The sequence below is a fragment of the Dunckerocampus dactyliophorus genome, chromosome 11, assembly GCF_027744805.1.
Source record: "Dunckerocampus dactyliophorus isolate RoL2022-P2 chromosome 11, RoL_Ddac_1.1, whole genome shotgun sequence".
NCBI classification, from domain to species: Eukaryota; Metazoa; Chordata; class Actinopteri; order Syngnathiformes; family Syngnathidae; genus Dunckerocampus; species Dunckerocampus dactyliophorus.
In genome coordinates this window covers 10,823,574-10,841,203 of record NC_072829.1, presented here as the reverse complement: position 1 = coordinate 10,841,203, position 17,630 = coordinate 10,823,574, and the positions used below count along the sequence as shown (strand labels likewise).

Sequence of the window (17,630 nt, the reverse complement as noted above, 5' to 3'; positions counted from 1 at the left end):
TATTATCCAAAGCGACGACTCACAAAGAAGAGACGTGTTCAAAGTGAAGTGTTTCTTTTAATTGGTACACAACGGTGAACTAGTTCAAAGCTTCGGTTAAATCGGCGTAAACAGATGAGCTGTTCACCTTGCGATATATTTTCTTGGGACGGAGGTGGGATGGGTCCTATTTATAAGTCTTCATGTGCCACAGTCCGTCATTCAGATAGTGAACATTCTCGATCCCGATGCCCTTGTTGACTTTTTCTCTGTGTGCAGAAAGCAAAATGATTATAAGATTCCCCATTAACTGTTTGGACTCCATGAAAGGTTTGAGTAACCATAAACTTTACATGCTCTCTGCAGACATCTTCATAACACCAACACATAGTGCATGTTGTTTACCCTCTGCCATGATGGCCTGTGCGCCTTTGTTAAGGATATACCTGGTGCCCCCACGGCAACATTAGGTGCCCGCAAGCAGGTTTTCAGTTAATAATGTGCACACTAGAAAGAAATGCATTCTGAAATACAAAATGTGGGTTGTGGATACCAGCATTTTGTTAATGTTCTGGTAAAACGAGCATATTCGGTTTGTTTGGGTCGAAATAAGCGATGACAATAAATGTTTCAAAAAGGAGTAGCTCTTGGCCATTTTCATTTTGTAAAAGTAGCTCTCACAATAAACGGAGACCACTGGTGTAAACTGACATTATCCTGTTACACGTATGAATTACAAAGCATAAAATGCATAAAAAACCCATCTCCATTAAAGGGATAGTTCGGATTTTTTTGACATGAAGTTGTATGACATCCCCATCAGCAGTGGACTATTTCAACAGTGACTTACCCCGCCCATTTGGTCCCAAGAGTCCAGTTCTGGTTGGATTTCCGTGATGAGGAACGTAGTTCTGCTTAGTTGTGTCATTTAGAGTTTGGCTTCTCAAAACAATATGCGTTCAAGAGTAATGCATTTGTATCATAAAAATGCCTCCCTTAAAAAAAATCAGACCACAAATCGCTCGGCGTCATACACGAATGGAGAGGCGACAGTGCGCAGGGAGACAAATATGACGTTGAGTGACGTTTGGGGGGGGGTCCACTGTTAATATAGTCCACTGGTGAAGGAGATGTCAGACAACTTCATGTCAAAAAATCTGAACTATCCCTTTAACGTGATTAAGTCACATGCCCATTTACATATGCGTAGACTGGATTTTGTCAGAATGAAAATAAATGCTGCACCTCAAATAAACGTTATTTACCCTCCCACCCTTTACTACGGCTGATACATCTATGCGCCAAGGTAGATGTCACTACCACAGCATGTATCTCTATTATGTATCTCAAACTGCATGCATCTCTTTTGGCCCCTGAAAAATTATTCTGAATATTTTAAATATTTATTCTTTAAATCAATTTGGAGGTACAGTCACCCCTCGTTTATCGCGGATTAATTGGTTCCACACCGCAGCACGGCAAGTGAATTTCAGCGAAGTAGGATTTGTTATTTATGAACAGAATATTTTCATAGTTATGAGAATAGAAAACCTGTTTACGACCTTCTAAAGGCATTTTGTAACACTATCAGAGCCCTCTGTGCATGAAATAACACTCCTACACTTTACACTCGTATCACCCAATATAGGGCTGGGCAATATGGACCAAAACTCATATCCGGATATATTTAGGTTGAATATCGATATATCTCTCAATATTTTTGAAGCAAAATGAGTTTAGACAGAATCAAAGCCAAATATGTGTCATATTGTTTTATTAAAATAAATACTTATGAGGATGTTTTTTTTAAATTTAAAGCTTCATCCAAGATGCACATAAAAAAAATCTAAAAATATCTGCTAAAATAAAGCAGGCCATTCTGTTTTTGAATATAGAAAAAAGCCAAATATCACTTTTTTTAAATAACAAACCGTTAGCGATGCTCAAATCCTCAGCTAATAACAAAATATGAAAGAGTCTCTGGTTTAAGAGGAAGTTTTAAAATGTCAGCAACTCGAAAATACTTTAAATTGAACAGTAGTATTTTTAGGTAAACATTTTTAGAAGACACAAGCATGTCCTTCTTTTGTGCCAGGAACACCAACCTGTCAACCGCATCAGGCTTAGCAACTGCCTGTCTGACTTCCTTGTACTTCCGGGACTTCTTGCAGTGGCTAAAGTAATGTATACAGAGTTACAGAGTCTAACGCTCTTAAAAGTTGTATCGCCAAGCTCAACAGCAATAGGAGTGCTCAATTCCGACACAGAACACAGTTCAGCTCGCACACTTGTCTCCTCCTCGCTCTCCCCCACAACACCACAATCTTATCCACCAATAACATTAACAGCAAGGTGCGTTCACAAACATCAGAATTTATAACGTCAACATTACAACACCAACGGATTGTTACAATAACATTACTGACACCTAGCGACTAAAATACTACATACCTACGTGTCTTTCAATGCTTTTTCTGAATGTCTTCTGTTTGTATTTTTGTTCATTTAGACATTTTTATACATTAAAATGCTTAAATTAGGCCAAAAATACACATTTGCTTAAACATGCATACAGACCCTTTCCAAAAAATTAGAATGCCATGGAAAAGTTGTTTAATTTCCATAATTCCATTCAAAAAGTTAAACTTTCATAAATTATAGATTCAGGGCCCACAATTTAAACGATTTCAAGTGTTGATTTGTTTATTTTTACGTAATTTGAGCTTCCAGCTCATTAAACCCACGAAAACAGGAATTCAAAAAATTAGAATACTGTGAAGAAATCAGCCCAAATTTTGCAGGGCATGAATGTTTTAAATTGAGTGTGACACACTAATCATCTACTAAACTCAAATCACCTGCACAGGCTTCCCCAGGTGTCATTAAATTGCTTCAGTTTGGTTCAATTGTCTCAGTTGGGTTCAATATGGGGAAGACTGCAGACATGACAACTGGCCAGAAGACCATCATTGATACCCTCCATAGGATGGGTAAGCCACAAATGTTCATAGCTAAGGAGGCTGGTTGTTCACAGAGTGCTGTGTCCAAGCATATCAATGGATGACTAATAGGCCGTACTCAACCACTAAAAAGTGATGATTTATTAATGAATATATTTTTGAAAAACCGTGATAGTGGAGACGCAAAATTCAAAACACGATGTGACACGGGACGACTACATGCTCGAAGTTGGACAATGATAAAATAGTATTTCAATCATTAGTCATAGGAAATTACAAATATACAGTAGTTTTCCGTCCAATAAAAAAGTATTTGTATGACTATTTTCATCCTAAAAACCAATAAATATTTTTTTAATTAACAGAAAGAAAAAATCATCCTCATCCCTCGCAATTTGGATTTCACAGCTTCACTCTTATCACAGTTTTTTAAAAATATATTAATCATGTTTTGTGGTTGAATACGGCATATTAATAGCCAAAACATATGCATATTAAGCAAATATGTATTTTCTGCCTAAATTAAGCATAAAAATTTAACTAAGACTACAAATACAACATAAATGACACATTGAATGACGTTGATGAAATGTAATATCTTAATACTAGTCACTAGGTGTCAGTGGTCTTACTGTAATGTTTGGTGAGAGACAAGGATCAGACTTCATCGCCGGAACGACAGGCTTTTGTTGCAGATTGGAATTCTCCAACGGTCACAATAACAAATGACACTTAACACTAACAAATAACTAAAACACGGGCTACTTTTGTGGGTGTAATCCACAAAAAGATTAAACTCAACTCTGAACATCCAACGTCACTTCCTATCCTTCTCTCTTTCAGGTGCCAAGGGGAGGACATTTACAGTGGTGTGAATAAGTGTTTGCCCCCTTCCTGATTTTTTTTATTTATTTATTTTTTTGCAAGTTTGTCACACTTAAATGTTTCAGATCATCAAACAAATTTAAATGTTAGTCAATGACAACACAACTAAACACAAAATGCATTTTTTAAATAAAACTTTTTATTAATAAGTGAGAAAAAAAACCCTACATGGCACTGTGTGAAAAAAGTGATTTCCCCCTAAACCTAATAACTGGTTGGGCCACCCTTAGCAGCAACAACTGCAATCAAGCGTTTGCGATAACTTGCAGTGAGTGTCTTACAGCGCCGTGGAAGTATTTTGGCCCACTCATCTTTGCAGAATTGTTGTAATTCAGCCACATTGGAGGGTTTTCTAGCATGAAGCGCCTTTTTAAGGTCATGCCACAGCCTCTCAATAGGATTCAGGTCAGGACTGTGACTAGGCCACTCCAAAGTCTTCATTTGTTTTTTCTTCAGAGGTGGACTTGCTGGTGTGTTTTGGATCATTGTCCTGCTGCAAAACCCAAGTTGGTTTCAGCTTGGGTCGTGAACACATTTTTTGGTAGACTGTACAATTCATGGTTCCATTTATCACAGCAGGTTTTCCAGGTCCTGAAGCAGCAAAACAGCCCCAGACCATCTCACTACCACCACCATATTTTACTGTTGGTATGATGTTCTTTTTCTGAAATGCGGTGACACTTTTAAGCTAGATGTAATGGGACACACACCTTCCTGAATGTTCAACTTTTGTATTGTCAGAGTATTGGCCCAAAGTCTTGGAGATGATCACAATGTTTTCTGGCAAAATTGAGACAAGCCTTAATGTTGTTTTTGTTCAGCAGTGTTTTTCGTCTTGGAACTCTGCCATGCAGGCTGTTTTTGCCCAGTGTCTTTCTTATGGTGGAGTCATGAACACTGACCTTCACTGAGAGTGAGACCTGCAGTTCTTTGAACGTTGTTGTAGGGTCTTTTGTGACCTGTTGGACTTTCGGTTGGCCAGCCACTCCTGGGAAGGTTCACCACTGTTCCATGTTTTTGCCATTTGTGGATAATGGCTTTTACTGTGGTTCACTGGAGTCCCAAAGCTTTACAAATGGCATTATAATCTTTCCAGGCTGATAGATCTCAATCTGTTACGTTTTAGGGAGGGGGGATCACTTTTACACAGGGCCATGTAGGTTTGGATTTTTTTTTCTCCTGTAATTGTAAAAAGTTTCATTTAAAAACTGAATTTTGTGTTCAGTTGTGTTGTCATTGACAAATATTTACATTTGTTCGATGACATGAAACATTTAAGTGTGACTAACATGCAAAAAAACAAGAAATCAGGAAGGGGGCAAACACACGTGAGCATGAGAATAATTTGTCTTAAATGGCTTATTTACTCTTATTTTTTCCTACTATATCAGGTATTGTGAGTGTAAAGGTGACTATAGGAGTGTTATTTCATGAGTAGAGGACTCTACTGTTAAAAACAATATTTAGAAGGTCGTAAACTGGTTTTCTATGCTCTTATGAAAATATTCCATTTATAAAGAAGTAATCCTACTTCACGGAAATTCACTTATCACAAAATGGCCTTACCTGTAAAATGTTGAAAAAGTGTGCGCAGAAAGCCAATTCTTGCAAATCATCAATGATAAAAAGGATACGACGACAGTGTCAGATTCAGCCGGATAGAGTTTAGCGCCCGGTGACGTCAGCCCTGGACACATGATGTTGGCTCCACTTAAGACAAATTTGATGGCCCCTTTGTCGACTTGCTGGTGTGGAAGAATGAACGGATCTGAGAGGAGACAATGTGGTTAGTGTGGAATAGGGCTGCACGATTTTGCAAAAAATCTGGTTAAAAAGGAAAAAAAAAAAATTGAGATTCTCTGGGATGATTTTTTTGCGCACACACACCATATTTTGGGTGATGTTTATATTTTAAAGAAATCACTGTTTTTTTTTGTATTCTCATTATTATTAGACTCATTGTTTTGTTCTACTTCCAATTGTCCTTCTGATGTTATTCATGGGAGGTCCTGCAAGGACAGTTGAATTACTTGATATAAATTGATATACTGGAGTGAAAAGAATACACCTGACATGACACACTTGCTCACCCCACAATACATTCATGCATATAATAAAAGGTAAGCCTAGAAATAAGTCAATCCATTAATGCGAATGCTCTTCCAATGAGCTGATGAATGAGAGCCAGCCAGGGCAGTACAGCCACCTTGCCCTGGCCGGCCATCATGTTAACGACAGTGGAGCATGAGTCCTTGAGTAAAACGTCAGCGTTTGTTTGTGATTCAGCTTATTACAGTAACATTTTTAAAAACTCCTCATTTTCAAACAAAATGGCATGTTAGTGTGAATTGAAATGGCTCTTTTCTGTCCGATTTTTTTTTTGCGCCGCCTGAGTGTGGAAGCATTTTTAACACGAGCAGCACTTGACCTGAGCGACTTACATTTATGCAACAATCTCAGCGTGGGGTAGAACGGGCCTTCCCGTTGTCTGAAGAAGAGCAACTCTCCATTCACTGTCAAGATTTCAATGTGTTCATGGCTGCAAAGTGAAAACGAAAAGCGGTCGGATTAACAAATCAATGCAGAAAGAGTTTGATAAATGTAAATAAGAGAAAGCGTACCATCTCACTATTTTGACAGGGTCCTTCTTTGGCATTATGTGATTGAGCCATGACTCAATTTCAGGAAACTGATCCAGCAGCTGGCTCTTTATGCCTTTAATGACGGAGGTTTTCAACTGTATGCAGTTTGATACATTTTCCTTCTCATCAAACCTTAAAAGAAATCACAAAATGAGCATTGTAGTGCACATCATAACATATACGCTGACACAATAGCAACAATTACTGACTATCAAAAGCTTGCCTTGGTAGCTTCGTCAAAGCGTATATATTTTCCTTAACATCGGTACATTGCAGCTTTCAAATGTATGTAATACAAATATACAATAACGTGAAACACTTACTTCAACGTTTACATTTGAGACAGACATTCAACAAGCACAGACTTTTAACCAAGCCTTTGCAAGCTCCATTAGCTTTAGCCACTGTATCAAAATAATGGCAACGTACTTTTTAAACATCTTCTTTGGTCGTCGTTTTGTCGCTTTTCTGTGTGATCCGAGCTTTGTTCTTACACTCACCGCTCATATACAATGATTTAAACGCGACGAGGCAACAATACCATGTAAAAAAAAATGTCAAGTTAAGAAGAACGCACGCCTGTTTACGACGACCGGAAAGCAGTACGGCGATTACGTTAATTTACGACAGTCAAGTCGTTGTACGGCAGGTCAGGTCCAAATCTAGTCTGTTAGAGGGGGCAGTCTACTTATTACCTCCTGTCAGATGGTATCGGTTTAGTTGAGTGGGAAATTGTTATTATTTGTAATTTGTTGTATTTATTTATTTGTGCTCTGTCCTGGTGCTTGCGAGAGCTACCAGACAATATTTCGTTATGTGTATACATCTTGAATCTTGCATCTTTTGTAAATCGTGTAAGACAAGCCACACATAACATACAGTATAAATGAATAATACCTGGAATATTTTGTATTTCATTATTTATTTTATCAACAAAGTAGTAGCCTATACACGTGATAGCAAACAGTAGAAATTAACTATCCAGTACATTCGATCTTAAGTCTTTTTTATAGTTTTTATTTTAGTAACAACGTATAGGACAATGCATACATAACATACAGTAAATATTAACTATACATCTTACATTTCCTGTAATAAATCAACGGCTTGGTGGATTTTCGCGACTGTGTTTATTGCATGTCGCCATCTCGTGGGCAAACGTAATACAACAATATTTAAAAAAACACGTTGGTGCAAAAAGTACTTTTGTACAAAGTACTTCCGGTGGGGTCACCAGTAGTTTTTATTAGCCATTTTCCTCATGTTTAACACTGCTCGCGTTACTCTTCTGTGAACATACCTGTACTTTATTTATTTTGCGAGTAATAATCTTGATTTGTTTTCATCAAAGTACTCTTCGCCGGACCTCTTCGCAGCAAACGCGGTTAAAGACGAGCGAGACGAAAAGAGGAAGCAATTGACGACCATCTTTCTTTTTGGATGCCAGCAGCAATAACAAGAGAACAGGGCTAGCTTCAAGAGTACTTTCCACACATTTACAATCTGCTTTTTTCTCCTCTGTTGGGACTAAAAAAGAAGCAAGCTGAGGGAAGCTTATCGTTGAGATAAAGGACAACCACCGAGCTGACCCCTACTTAAGCTAGCCTTTGGGAAGTTTGCGACCAAGAAGACTGGCTGCTAAGAATTAGTATTCCCGTTCTTTCATGTTTCCAACAGGTTTATCTTCCCCTAACCCCCCACCACCGCCGACCCAGGAGGCTAGAGCGACGGCTACTGATGTCAAAAACGACAGCGGCAACATTATATCTTCGAAGAAGAGGAAAATAAACGGCTCCGAGAGGGAAGAGACTAGCGACACCATCTCCCCTTCGCCTCCCAAGACCCTCACATCTTCTTCCTCCTCGTCGTCCTCCTCCTGCTCGCCCACCCCGGCGCACATCCAGAAGAAGTTGCGCTTCGAGGATTCCGTGGACTTCATCGGTTTGGATGTGAAAATGGCCGAGGAGGCTGCCGCTGCTTCGTGCTCCAACAACAAAAGCAAAGCCGCGCTGCTGGCCGTCGGCGTGGGCCACCATGCCAACGGACTGAGCAAGAGCGCCGCAGGCTCCGGAACCTTCTCCAACAGCAAGCCCGGAGCCGCCAAGAAACTAGTCATCAAGAATTTCAAAGGTATCAAAACATGTCTAAAACATATAAACGTATTGGATTTATAGACCCCCCCCCCAAACAACATATTGCTACTGGTTATGTCTTCAAATGGTCCCCGTTATTAAGAGTAACAGAGGCCAATCTGGCTGTTATTTTGGTCATTAAACTTAAGACCGATTCTTAGAAAGTAACCTGAACCCCCTAAACCAAACCCGAACTCAGGGATGTCCAAAGTGCCATTTGCAGCACTGTTTTTGTAATTGACCGACGGCACATTTATGAAATGAAACAAAAAACAGAAAATGGGAAAAAATAGAGCAAAAGGGCTCTCTGTAAAGGAAAAGGTCAAAATGTTGATACCAATAACAAATAACACAACTCTTTGTCTTTAAATAGTTTGTTCCTCAATGTAACTTGTTAAAGGGCATATTTTACCAATAGTGGTTTAAAATAACAGAACACAAGTGTGTATTTTTCACTATTACGAGTTAAACTGTCTCGCATATACGTAGATGTCTGTGCACAAACACAAAATTAGTCTCAGAGAAGCAATCGGCAATTAGGAGTCATTGTGTGGTTATGACAGGCAATGCATGCAGTGATTGCTGACGCTAGTAGCTAAACGTAACCATCCATATCACTATTGTGAGCTGACAACAAACATAGCTGAAGCGCATGCGTGTCTTACGTACTACAAGCAGGAAGAGGGAGGATATAATGCTATTTGTACGTTTGAATGTATGTGCCCCCTCGGCAGCGGGGTGAACCCGCTACATACAGTCCCTTTAAGCATGTCTAAAAAGGAGTAGGATGAAGCAGATCTTATTCAGTCCTACCCCTTCTCCATGTCTGTCTTCTATATTGCATACACTGTTGCTGCTACTGGAACCTCAGTTCCCTTGAGGGCACACACGCAAGGGATAAATAAAGTTCTACGTAATATAATTTTGACAAAGTAATGGTGTGTCTTTCTGCTACGTCATTGAAAAGTCGGAAACAGGACTTGACATCTCAACTGTGGTCAAAAATGGTGACAGTTATGCCATTTATGTACCTCATGTCATCACCGAGAGAACAGCTCAGAGCGCAGTTTAAGTTGAGCTTCTTATTGAAACCTGGTTGTTGTGTTTAATTATTTTTATGGCCTGCCGGGATACACTGTGGCTTTAGTCAAGCTTGTGTTTGTAGTTATCTTACAGTCAGTGCTCTAAAGCCTGGACATTTATTTACCTAAACCGCAAAGAAGACGGATTGGATTGGAAGCGGGTGATAATTGGAGAGAGGTTGAAAACTCAGTATACACCGTATTACAACTTCTATCCATCCATTTTCTATACCGCTTCTCCTCATTAGGGTCGCGGAGGTATGCTGGAGCCTATCCCAGCTGACTTCGTGGCGACAGGCGGGGTACACCCTGGACTGGTCGCCAGCCATTCGCAGGGCACATACAACTTGATTTTTAAAAAATGGTTATAATTTGGTGTGCAGGAGAAAGTGGAAAGGAAAACATGGCTCTCGTTGGTCATTAATAACAAGTTTAGAGCACAACACAGCAGCAGCACAACCAATGTTGTAATAGCAGTAAGGAGCAAACTGCCCAGCCAGCATAAATACCACAACAATACGGCAAGTGTAACATGCATGAGTTTCACACCAACATGAGAAGCAACATTTCAAAGCAGATGCAAAGGTAGATGAGGCGGCTGGATACTGACCACTCTTAATACTTTAAATGTAGCTACTGCCATTTGTGGAGTTGATAAACTAAGAGGTTGCCTACAGCCACAGCTGTTAATGTCAATGTTTTTGACCTGGTGCTAAGACCATACACTTGGCGACGACAGGATTTACGAGTTATTGTCAGAGACCTTAGATTATTTGGATGGGAAAAATATCTATTTGCACAACTAACGGGACTTTGTCTTCATCAGGGCAGTAATGTTGTCCTCGCTGTGAGTAGTCTCTGCATAAAAACATACCTGTGTTGTTTTCCCCCCCCACACACAGAAAAACCCAAGTTGCCAGAGAACTACACGCAGGAGACGTGGCAGAAGCTGAAGGAGGCTGTGGAGGCCATTCAGAACAGCACTTCAATCAAATACAACCTGGAGGAGCTCTACCAGGTCTTGCTTGCGTTTCCCCCGCTCCATTGCTATCTAACCTGTGCCTTGCACTAAACCCTCTGCTGTCTTTGAAAAAATATTATTATTATTATTATTTTTTTTTTTTACTTATTCCATCTGCAGGCTGTAGAGAACCTGTGTTCCCATAAGATCTCTGCCAAGCTTTACAAACAGCTGAGGGCCGTGTGTGAAGACCACATTAAAGCCCAGATCAATCAGTTTAGGGAATATCCTTTTAAAAATCTTAATAGATTGTTAATATTCTTATACTGTCATTGTTATTTTGATTATTATTATTATTATTATCCACTAACGTGACGTTTGCCTTAATGTTGTTCTCACGGGCGCTCTGGACAGTGTACTCTTTCTGAAGAAGATTGACAAGTGCTGGCAGGATCACTGCAGACAAATGGTACGTCTTAACACGTTACTCCCCAAGCTGTTATTGTGTTGGAAATACACCTGTACCTGTAAACATAATGCTGCTTCATAGGCGGGCATCATCGTGGCATTCAATTGCATTACAATGAAATCTCTTAAGTGTCAAATTGTTGTCAACATAAAATGGAAAATAGCCTGTGTAGTTAATATAGATGTCATAGAAGTGTAAAAATAAGGTAACCTCTGTTGCTGTTTCGACATAAAAACACTCACTAGGGGTGCAGCGATGCACTAAATTCACGGTTCGGTTCCGTTCGATGCGTTTGTGTTACGGTTCGATATATTTTCGATACAAAAAAATAATTTACCTTGCCTTTTTTAATTAGAATTTTATTGAAATTGTCAACATTTTTCAAATTTTTCACCATTTTCAGCGCAGAGCGCCATCACAAGTTGATTAAACAAATATGGCACTGCGCATTGTTTGTTACAGGGGTCACGGTTCGGTATGCATGTGTATTGAATGGTTCGATAGAGATACATGTATTGTTACACCCCTACTATGATGTAATAAATCACACTGATCGTAAAAAATCGTAATAAAAATGTCATAAAAGTGTAAAAAGACGTTAACCACTATAAAACGTGCAGCAACGCGCATGCCGACGCTCATGCACGTAACTTCCATTGTACATTCTTCTCTTAAGTCCTTCCTTTAACACCCCTTTAGCATATGTGTCACAAAAAAGCACATCAGATATGCATATTTAATCCTCTTTTGCTCACTGAACTGATTTACCTTTTTGTCTTTTGCAGTTCTGCTGTATTTTAGAGCTTGCTAGAATTTTAATTTGGCTTGATGTAATCTATCTACGAATTGTTGACTTCATTACGTACATCTTCACAACCTAATGAGATCCAATACATGAGCTTTGTCAAAAGTTCTGCATTTGCATGGATAATGTTTTGATGGCGGCTATCAGCGAGCTTTTAATTAGGGCTGCCAAATGAAGAAAAATTTTAATGGGATTAATCACAGTTTTTGCAATTAATTAATCATGATTAATCACCATGAGCAACTTATATACACATACACAAAATATACACATTTTCACTGTATTTAAATGACAGAAAGATAAATGAAAGGACAAGATTATATGATTATATATATATATATATATATATATATATATATATATTTATTTATTTATTTATTTATTTATTTGTATGTATTAGCAGCTCCAAATGAACTGAATATGTCTATTTAGATAAAGGCATTGTCACACCTTGACGATTGAACCAGCTTACGCCAACGATCGTTGACGCCCGTTCACACACGTTATTTGTAAGTTAACATACAAGTCAAAATACGTCCACATACCTTGAGACAGAACTGTCTTCTTGGCGAGTGAAGATGGAGGGCAGGAGAGGCTGTCGTGTTTGTATTTGCAGGTAAGTTTGCAGCTTGACCAGTAGAGGGCACTGTGACACTTGGAATGGAACCAACTTTTGATTTTTTTTCATCAACTTTATTAATGCATTAGCGAGTCACAAATCCATGAGTGCTAGCATATGCAGCCTACACCAGGGGTCTCAGACTCGTGGCCCCCGGGACGATAGTTTGCGGCCCCCGTCTTAATATGAAAAATTAATATTTGTGTGGCCCGCTAATTGATTAGCGTGATTCGCTAATGCGTTAATAAAGTTGCTAAAAAAAATCAAAAGTTGGTTCCATTCCCAGTGTCACAGTGTCCTCTACTGGTCAAGCTGCAAACTTACCTGCAAATACAAACACGACAGCCTCTCCTCTCCATCTTCACTCGCCAAGAAGACAGTTCTGTCTCAAGGTATGTTGACGTATTTTGACTTGTATGTAACTTACAAATAACACGTGTGAACGGGCGTCAACGATCGCATAAGTTATTGCCCGCGGATGCGGGACGTATTAATCATACGTTGACATACATCGAAATGTTTTGTGCATGCACAAAATTTTTGGACGTATGCCGGCGTGCTTCAGCGTGCTCTTAACTTATACAAAACTTACCCATAACTTATTGGACGTATGCCAGCGTATTGGCCAATTTTTTCATACGTTGGCGTAAACTGGCTAAATCGTCAAGGTGTGACGGGCGTTGGGCATAAATTGTGAACACCGGCAACACGCTACGCATTTGTTGATATCAGTTGTCTATAAGTTATAGAAACTTTCTATATAAGTTACTAATACGTCATGTTTACGTCGACCTCGTTATGAATACGCTATGTATACGCCCAAAATTGGGAAAAAAAAAAAAAAAACCTCGGCAGTTCAACGTATGCCATCAAAATGATCACGTCAGGCATGCGCTGCCTAAATCGTCAAGGTGTGACAGGGCCCTAAAATACAGTATATCACACAAGTCTAAAAATCTATTTGTCTAACCCTAGTCTCTTTAATAGTAGCAGAACATTTGAATCACACTTTAAACCGTGTCATTATGACCAGCGAAGGGTTGCGTCATTTTAAGTTAAATGTACTTGTTTTCAGCGTATTTTCTAGCATAATTAAATGTAGCAAATTGTACATCCGAATTAAGAATTACGAAGTGAGTGGTAAGAATACCCACTTCATGTTTTCCTTTATCTTCATGTTTATTTACACACTATAAAGCCATTTTTGTGATGTCCGGACTGTCCATGAATGCATCTCACGTTCTTGTAACGAGAATGACAAGGTATCATTCTCAGGATGAACGCACTAGAGACGTGTGTGAGTTAGAGATACATACAGTATACGGTGTTGGAATTGTACTGCTGTTGAAGTGTTCAGGTCAGAAGTCTGAAGTCATAAAAGAGTGTCAGGCTCTGTGTAACTGTGTGGAGAACTCAGTCTGCTGTCATAACAGGCATGCTTGCTCTAGTGCGCATGAGTTAATTATACTAAAAAATGTAATGTAATTAATAAAATAAATTAGTTACCGCTGTTAATGTGTTATTTTTAACAGTCCTACTTTTAATTTAAAGTTTTTTTAGTGTGTTTGCAGTGCTGTAGTATGCTCATGCAGCTAAATAAGAACCTGATTATTACAAACACCTGCAAGTATTAAACAGTGTCAGTGGAAAAGCGTCATCGTACTTGGTCTGACATGATTGTGTCCCCCCCACCCCCCACCCCCCACAGATCATGATAAGAGGTATATTTTTATTTTTGGACCGCACCTACGTTTTACAAAACTCGATGCTGCCATCCATCTGGTGAGTGATCTGCCATGTTTTTTTTTTCCCCCCTATACTTCTATCATTTAAATGTTCTGCTAAAGTTGTTCTCTGCCTTGCAGGGACATGGGTTTGGAGCTCTTCAGGTTCTACATCATCAGCGACCTGAAGGTCCAGAGTAAAACCATCGATGGCATCCTGCTGCTCATCGAGCGGGAGCGAAACGGCGAGGCGATAGACCGCAGTCTGCTGAGGAGCCTGCTGAGCATGCTCTCTGACCTGCAGGTAACTCACCTTGGCTCAATATAGTATGGTTGGACTGATGGACTCTGAAGAACTACTTAATATGAGCAATTTTAATCTCATGTATGATAAAGAGTGCAGCTGTAGGAGCTTCCTGTTGACAAACGACTTTAATGAAAAGTGCTCTGACCCCCGACAGATTTACCAAGACTCCTTCGAGCAGCGCTTTTTGGAGGAGACAAACCGACTGTACGCTGCAGAGGGACAGAGGCTGATGCAGGAGCGAGAGGTAATCATTGACTGCTGTAGTCTTCCAGTTATGAAGAATGAACTTACAAACGCTCCAGTAATCCCCTTTAAAAATAGAGAAACATACACAAAACAAAGACATTTCTGGAATGTAAATCTGGGAAGAATGTCTGAAGTTAGTAGCTAATCCGCAAATAAATGATAAGAAGTATGTGTGGATTTAACATCTGACGTAGCGACCATTAAATTATGTGAAGTCATTTGCATGAGATTCATTTAGCTTGAAATGGAAAAACACAATTTACAGTGCATGCGTTCTCTCTGTTGTAAAGCTTTATTGTCATAGCGCCAGACAATATATTTGCACTCAGTAAAAGCATCAAGTAAAATTACTGCAAGGGGTGTCACGAGACACCCTACTCACAAGACGAGACGATGCACGAGATTGGGCCCACGCGAACAAGACAAGATTTTTAACATTAATTTTAAGAAAAGTACAATGAAAAAATATTGTTTTTTTTGAGACCAAATAAACAAATGTTATGCTATACAATGATAAATAAGTAATATGTCATCTTTCACTCTTTAAAGTTGTGGAATTGCCGTATTGACGTGTTTGCGCACAGGCAATTTGTATTGTCTGTCAAACGTTTTGGAGCATTTCTTGAAATGCAGGCTTTTCAACTGTAATAAAGAGCAGCATTTCTTTTGCGATGACTTTCTGTGAACGCACACCATTTTGCGCTCCGTTTGCATTTACTTTGTCGACCAAACGTCTCTGAGTGTTGACCCTTCGGGAAGAAGGCTCTGCATCTTGATGTGTAGGTTTTTCCCAGATGAGAAAACTGGGTCGGGTGGATATGTTTGAAGTGAGCAACTTGGTTTTGTTGCCATTTATATTGTTACCAAAAATTCGGCATACTGGCTCATTTGTATTGATGGGATCACCTTGCTCACTAATATTCTCACACAGGAACTTTGGCATTTGGCTTGCAAGCATCTTTTTTCCTCACATTACCTTGCATTGAGGAAAAGGCTTCTTGACACGTCATCTGTACTTCTGTGAAGAAGGTGTCGGACGTTTCGCTCCTCATCCGAAGAGCTTCGTCAGCGAACTAATAAGTGCTGGTAGCTTGCGTCTGTGTAGGCTCTCAGTCGTACAGGAGTTGTCCATCGAGGAAAAGGCTTCTTGAGACGTCATCTGTACTTCTGTGTAGAAGGTGTCGGACGTTTCGCTCCTCATCCGAAGAGCTTCGTCAGCAAACTAATAAGTGCTGGTAGCTTAGGCCTTAAATACAGTAAGAGTGGGCGGAATTGGTGTGCCAACACCCTCCTCCTATTGGTTCGTTACACTAAGCCTGGGCGGAGCAGTGGTATAATCCTATCCTGTTATTCACACCTACGATAAAAGGGAAGTGTCGCTCCCTGAATTGGGTATGAACGACTCTGATACTGGCTTGTTAGCATCTATTGTTCTGGCTCGGCCCTGCCTTCACCTCATTTGCAAGACTAAGAGCTGTGGGTTTTGGTCTCAGTAACCTGCTGAACACAGGGTCCAAACCAAACCCCAAACCACCATTCCGATTCAATGATGGGCTCTGTTGTTTGACAAAAATAGCTTCCTTTACTCCTCTTTCAAACCATCTGTTTTCTTTGGCCAAAATCCTTACCTCGCTGTCCTGAAAGGAGTGATTGGTAGCTTTCAGGTGTAGATGTACTGCTGATTGAGGACCACTAGCATTGTCCCTGCGATGTTGATAAAGCCTTTTTTGGAGCATTTGCCCAGTTTCCCCAATGTAGTGCTCTTTGCATTCCTCATCTTTACAGTGGATGGAATAGACCACATTGCTCCGTTTCTGGTTTGGAGCCTTGTCTTCAGGATGCACCAATCCCTGTCCCAGGGTATTCACTGGTTTGAAATAGGTAGGAATTTTGTGTTGCCATAAGATCCTCTGGAGTTTTTCGGAGACACACACACTGACCAATACCTGCTTTTTCAATCAAACCATCCACTACAACATAAACTAGGGGTTATTAGGACCCTCCAACATAGAGCGGAACAAATACCAACTAGTGCTGAGGGAAAGAAAAAGGAGACACAACATGTCCAGAGAGCGCTCTCAACCTGTGGGTACCCACGGTGGGCTTTTAACAAATGTCAAAAGAAGAGAGTAGGGAAAGAAACCCAAAAGCCCACAGAAGCAAAAAGGAGAGGAGTGGTAGTCCCTTATGTAGCGGGGGTCTCCGAAAAACTCCAGAGGATCTTATGGCAACACAAAATTCCTACCTATTTCAAACCAGTGAATACCCTGGGACAGGGATTGGTGCATCCTGAAGACAAGGCTCCAAACCAGAAACGGAGCAATGTGGTCTATTCCATCCACTGTAAAGATGAGGAATGCAAAGAGCACTACATTGGGGAAACTGGGCAAATGCTCCAAAAAAGGCTTTATCAACATCGCAGGGACAATGCTAGTGGTCCTCAATCAGCAGTACATCTACACCTGAAAGCTACCAATCACTCCTTTCAGGACAGCGAGGTAAGGATTTTGGCCAAAGAAAACAGATGGTTTGAAAGAGGAGTAAAGGAAGCTATTTTTGTCAAACAACAGAGCCCATCATTGAATCGGAATGGTGGTTTGGGGTTTGGTTTGGACCCTGTGTTCAGCAGGTTACTGAGACCAAAACCCACAGCTCTTAGTCTTGCAAATGAGGTGAAGGCAGGGCCGAGCCAGAACAATAGATGCTAACAAGCCAGTATCAGAGTCGTTCATACCCAATTCAGGGAGCGACACTTCCCTTTTATCGTAGGTGTGAATAACAGGATAGGATTATACCACTGCTCCGCCCAGGCTTAGTGT

The 17,630-nt window shown here is 40.1% G+C and overlaps 2 protein-coding genes across 3 annotated transcripts in view; one reads left to right on the top strand and one right to left on the bottom strand.

The window, feature by feature from the left end:
* Positions 1-37: 37 nt before the first annotated feature.
* mcts1 (MCTS1 re-initiation and release factor) lies at positions 38-7,100 on the bottom strand. Of its 2 annotated transcripts, XM_054792487.1 has the most exons (6): positions 6,896-7,095; positions 6,446-6,598; positions 6,266-6,363; positions 5,459-5,592; positions 333-400; positions 38-248 (listed from the first exon to the last, which is right to left on the bottom strand). In XM_054792487.1, exons 1-6 carry the CDS (start codon positions 6,904-6,906, stop codon positions 167-169), a joined length of 546 nt encoding a protein of 181 aa, XP_054648462.1. In that variant the 5' UTR covers positions 6,907-7,095; the 3' UTR covers positions 38-166. The 2 variants fall into 2 exon arrangements, with proteins under 2 accessions (XP_054648462.1, XP_054648463.1); XM_054792488.1 differs by lacking the exon at positions 333-400 and having other exon boundaries at positions 5,391-5,592; positions 6,896-7,100.
* A 585-nt stretch (positions 7,101-7,685) lies between these two features.
* cul4b (cullin 4B) overlaps positions 7,686-17,630 on the top strand; it is a 28,796-nt gene continuing 18,851 nt past the window's right edge. The window contains exons 1-7 of the mRNA XM_054792980.1: positions 7,686-8,596; positions 10,583-10,698; positions 10,822-10,925; positions 11,041-11,110; positions 14,243-14,316; positions 14,400-14,562; positions 14,720-14,809. Of these exons, the coding sequence (XP_054648955.1) occupies positions 8,131-8,596; positions 10,583-10,698; positions 10,822-10,925; positions 11,041-11,110; positions 14,243-14,316; positions 14,400-14,562; positions 14,720-14,809 (1,083 nt within the window). The 5' untranslated portion in view covers positions 7,686-8,130. The remainder of the gene's footprint in view (positions 8,597-10,582; positions 10,699-10,821; positions 10,926-11,040; positions 11,111-14,242; positions 14,317-14,399; positions 14,563-14,719; positions 14,810-17,630) is intronic.

Bases quoted from the DNA above. Each gene is read 5' to 3' on its own strand.
- mcts1 (XM_054792488.1), bottom strand. The intron at 6,364-6,445 runs GTACGCTTTCTC...TTCACTTTGCAG, and splicing joins CCTGTCAAAATAGTGAGATG to CCATGAACACATTGAAATCT. The intron at 249-5,390 runs GTAAGGCCATTT...TTCTGCACACAG, and splicing joins ACTTTTTCAACATTTTACAG to AGAAAAAGTCAACAAGGGCA.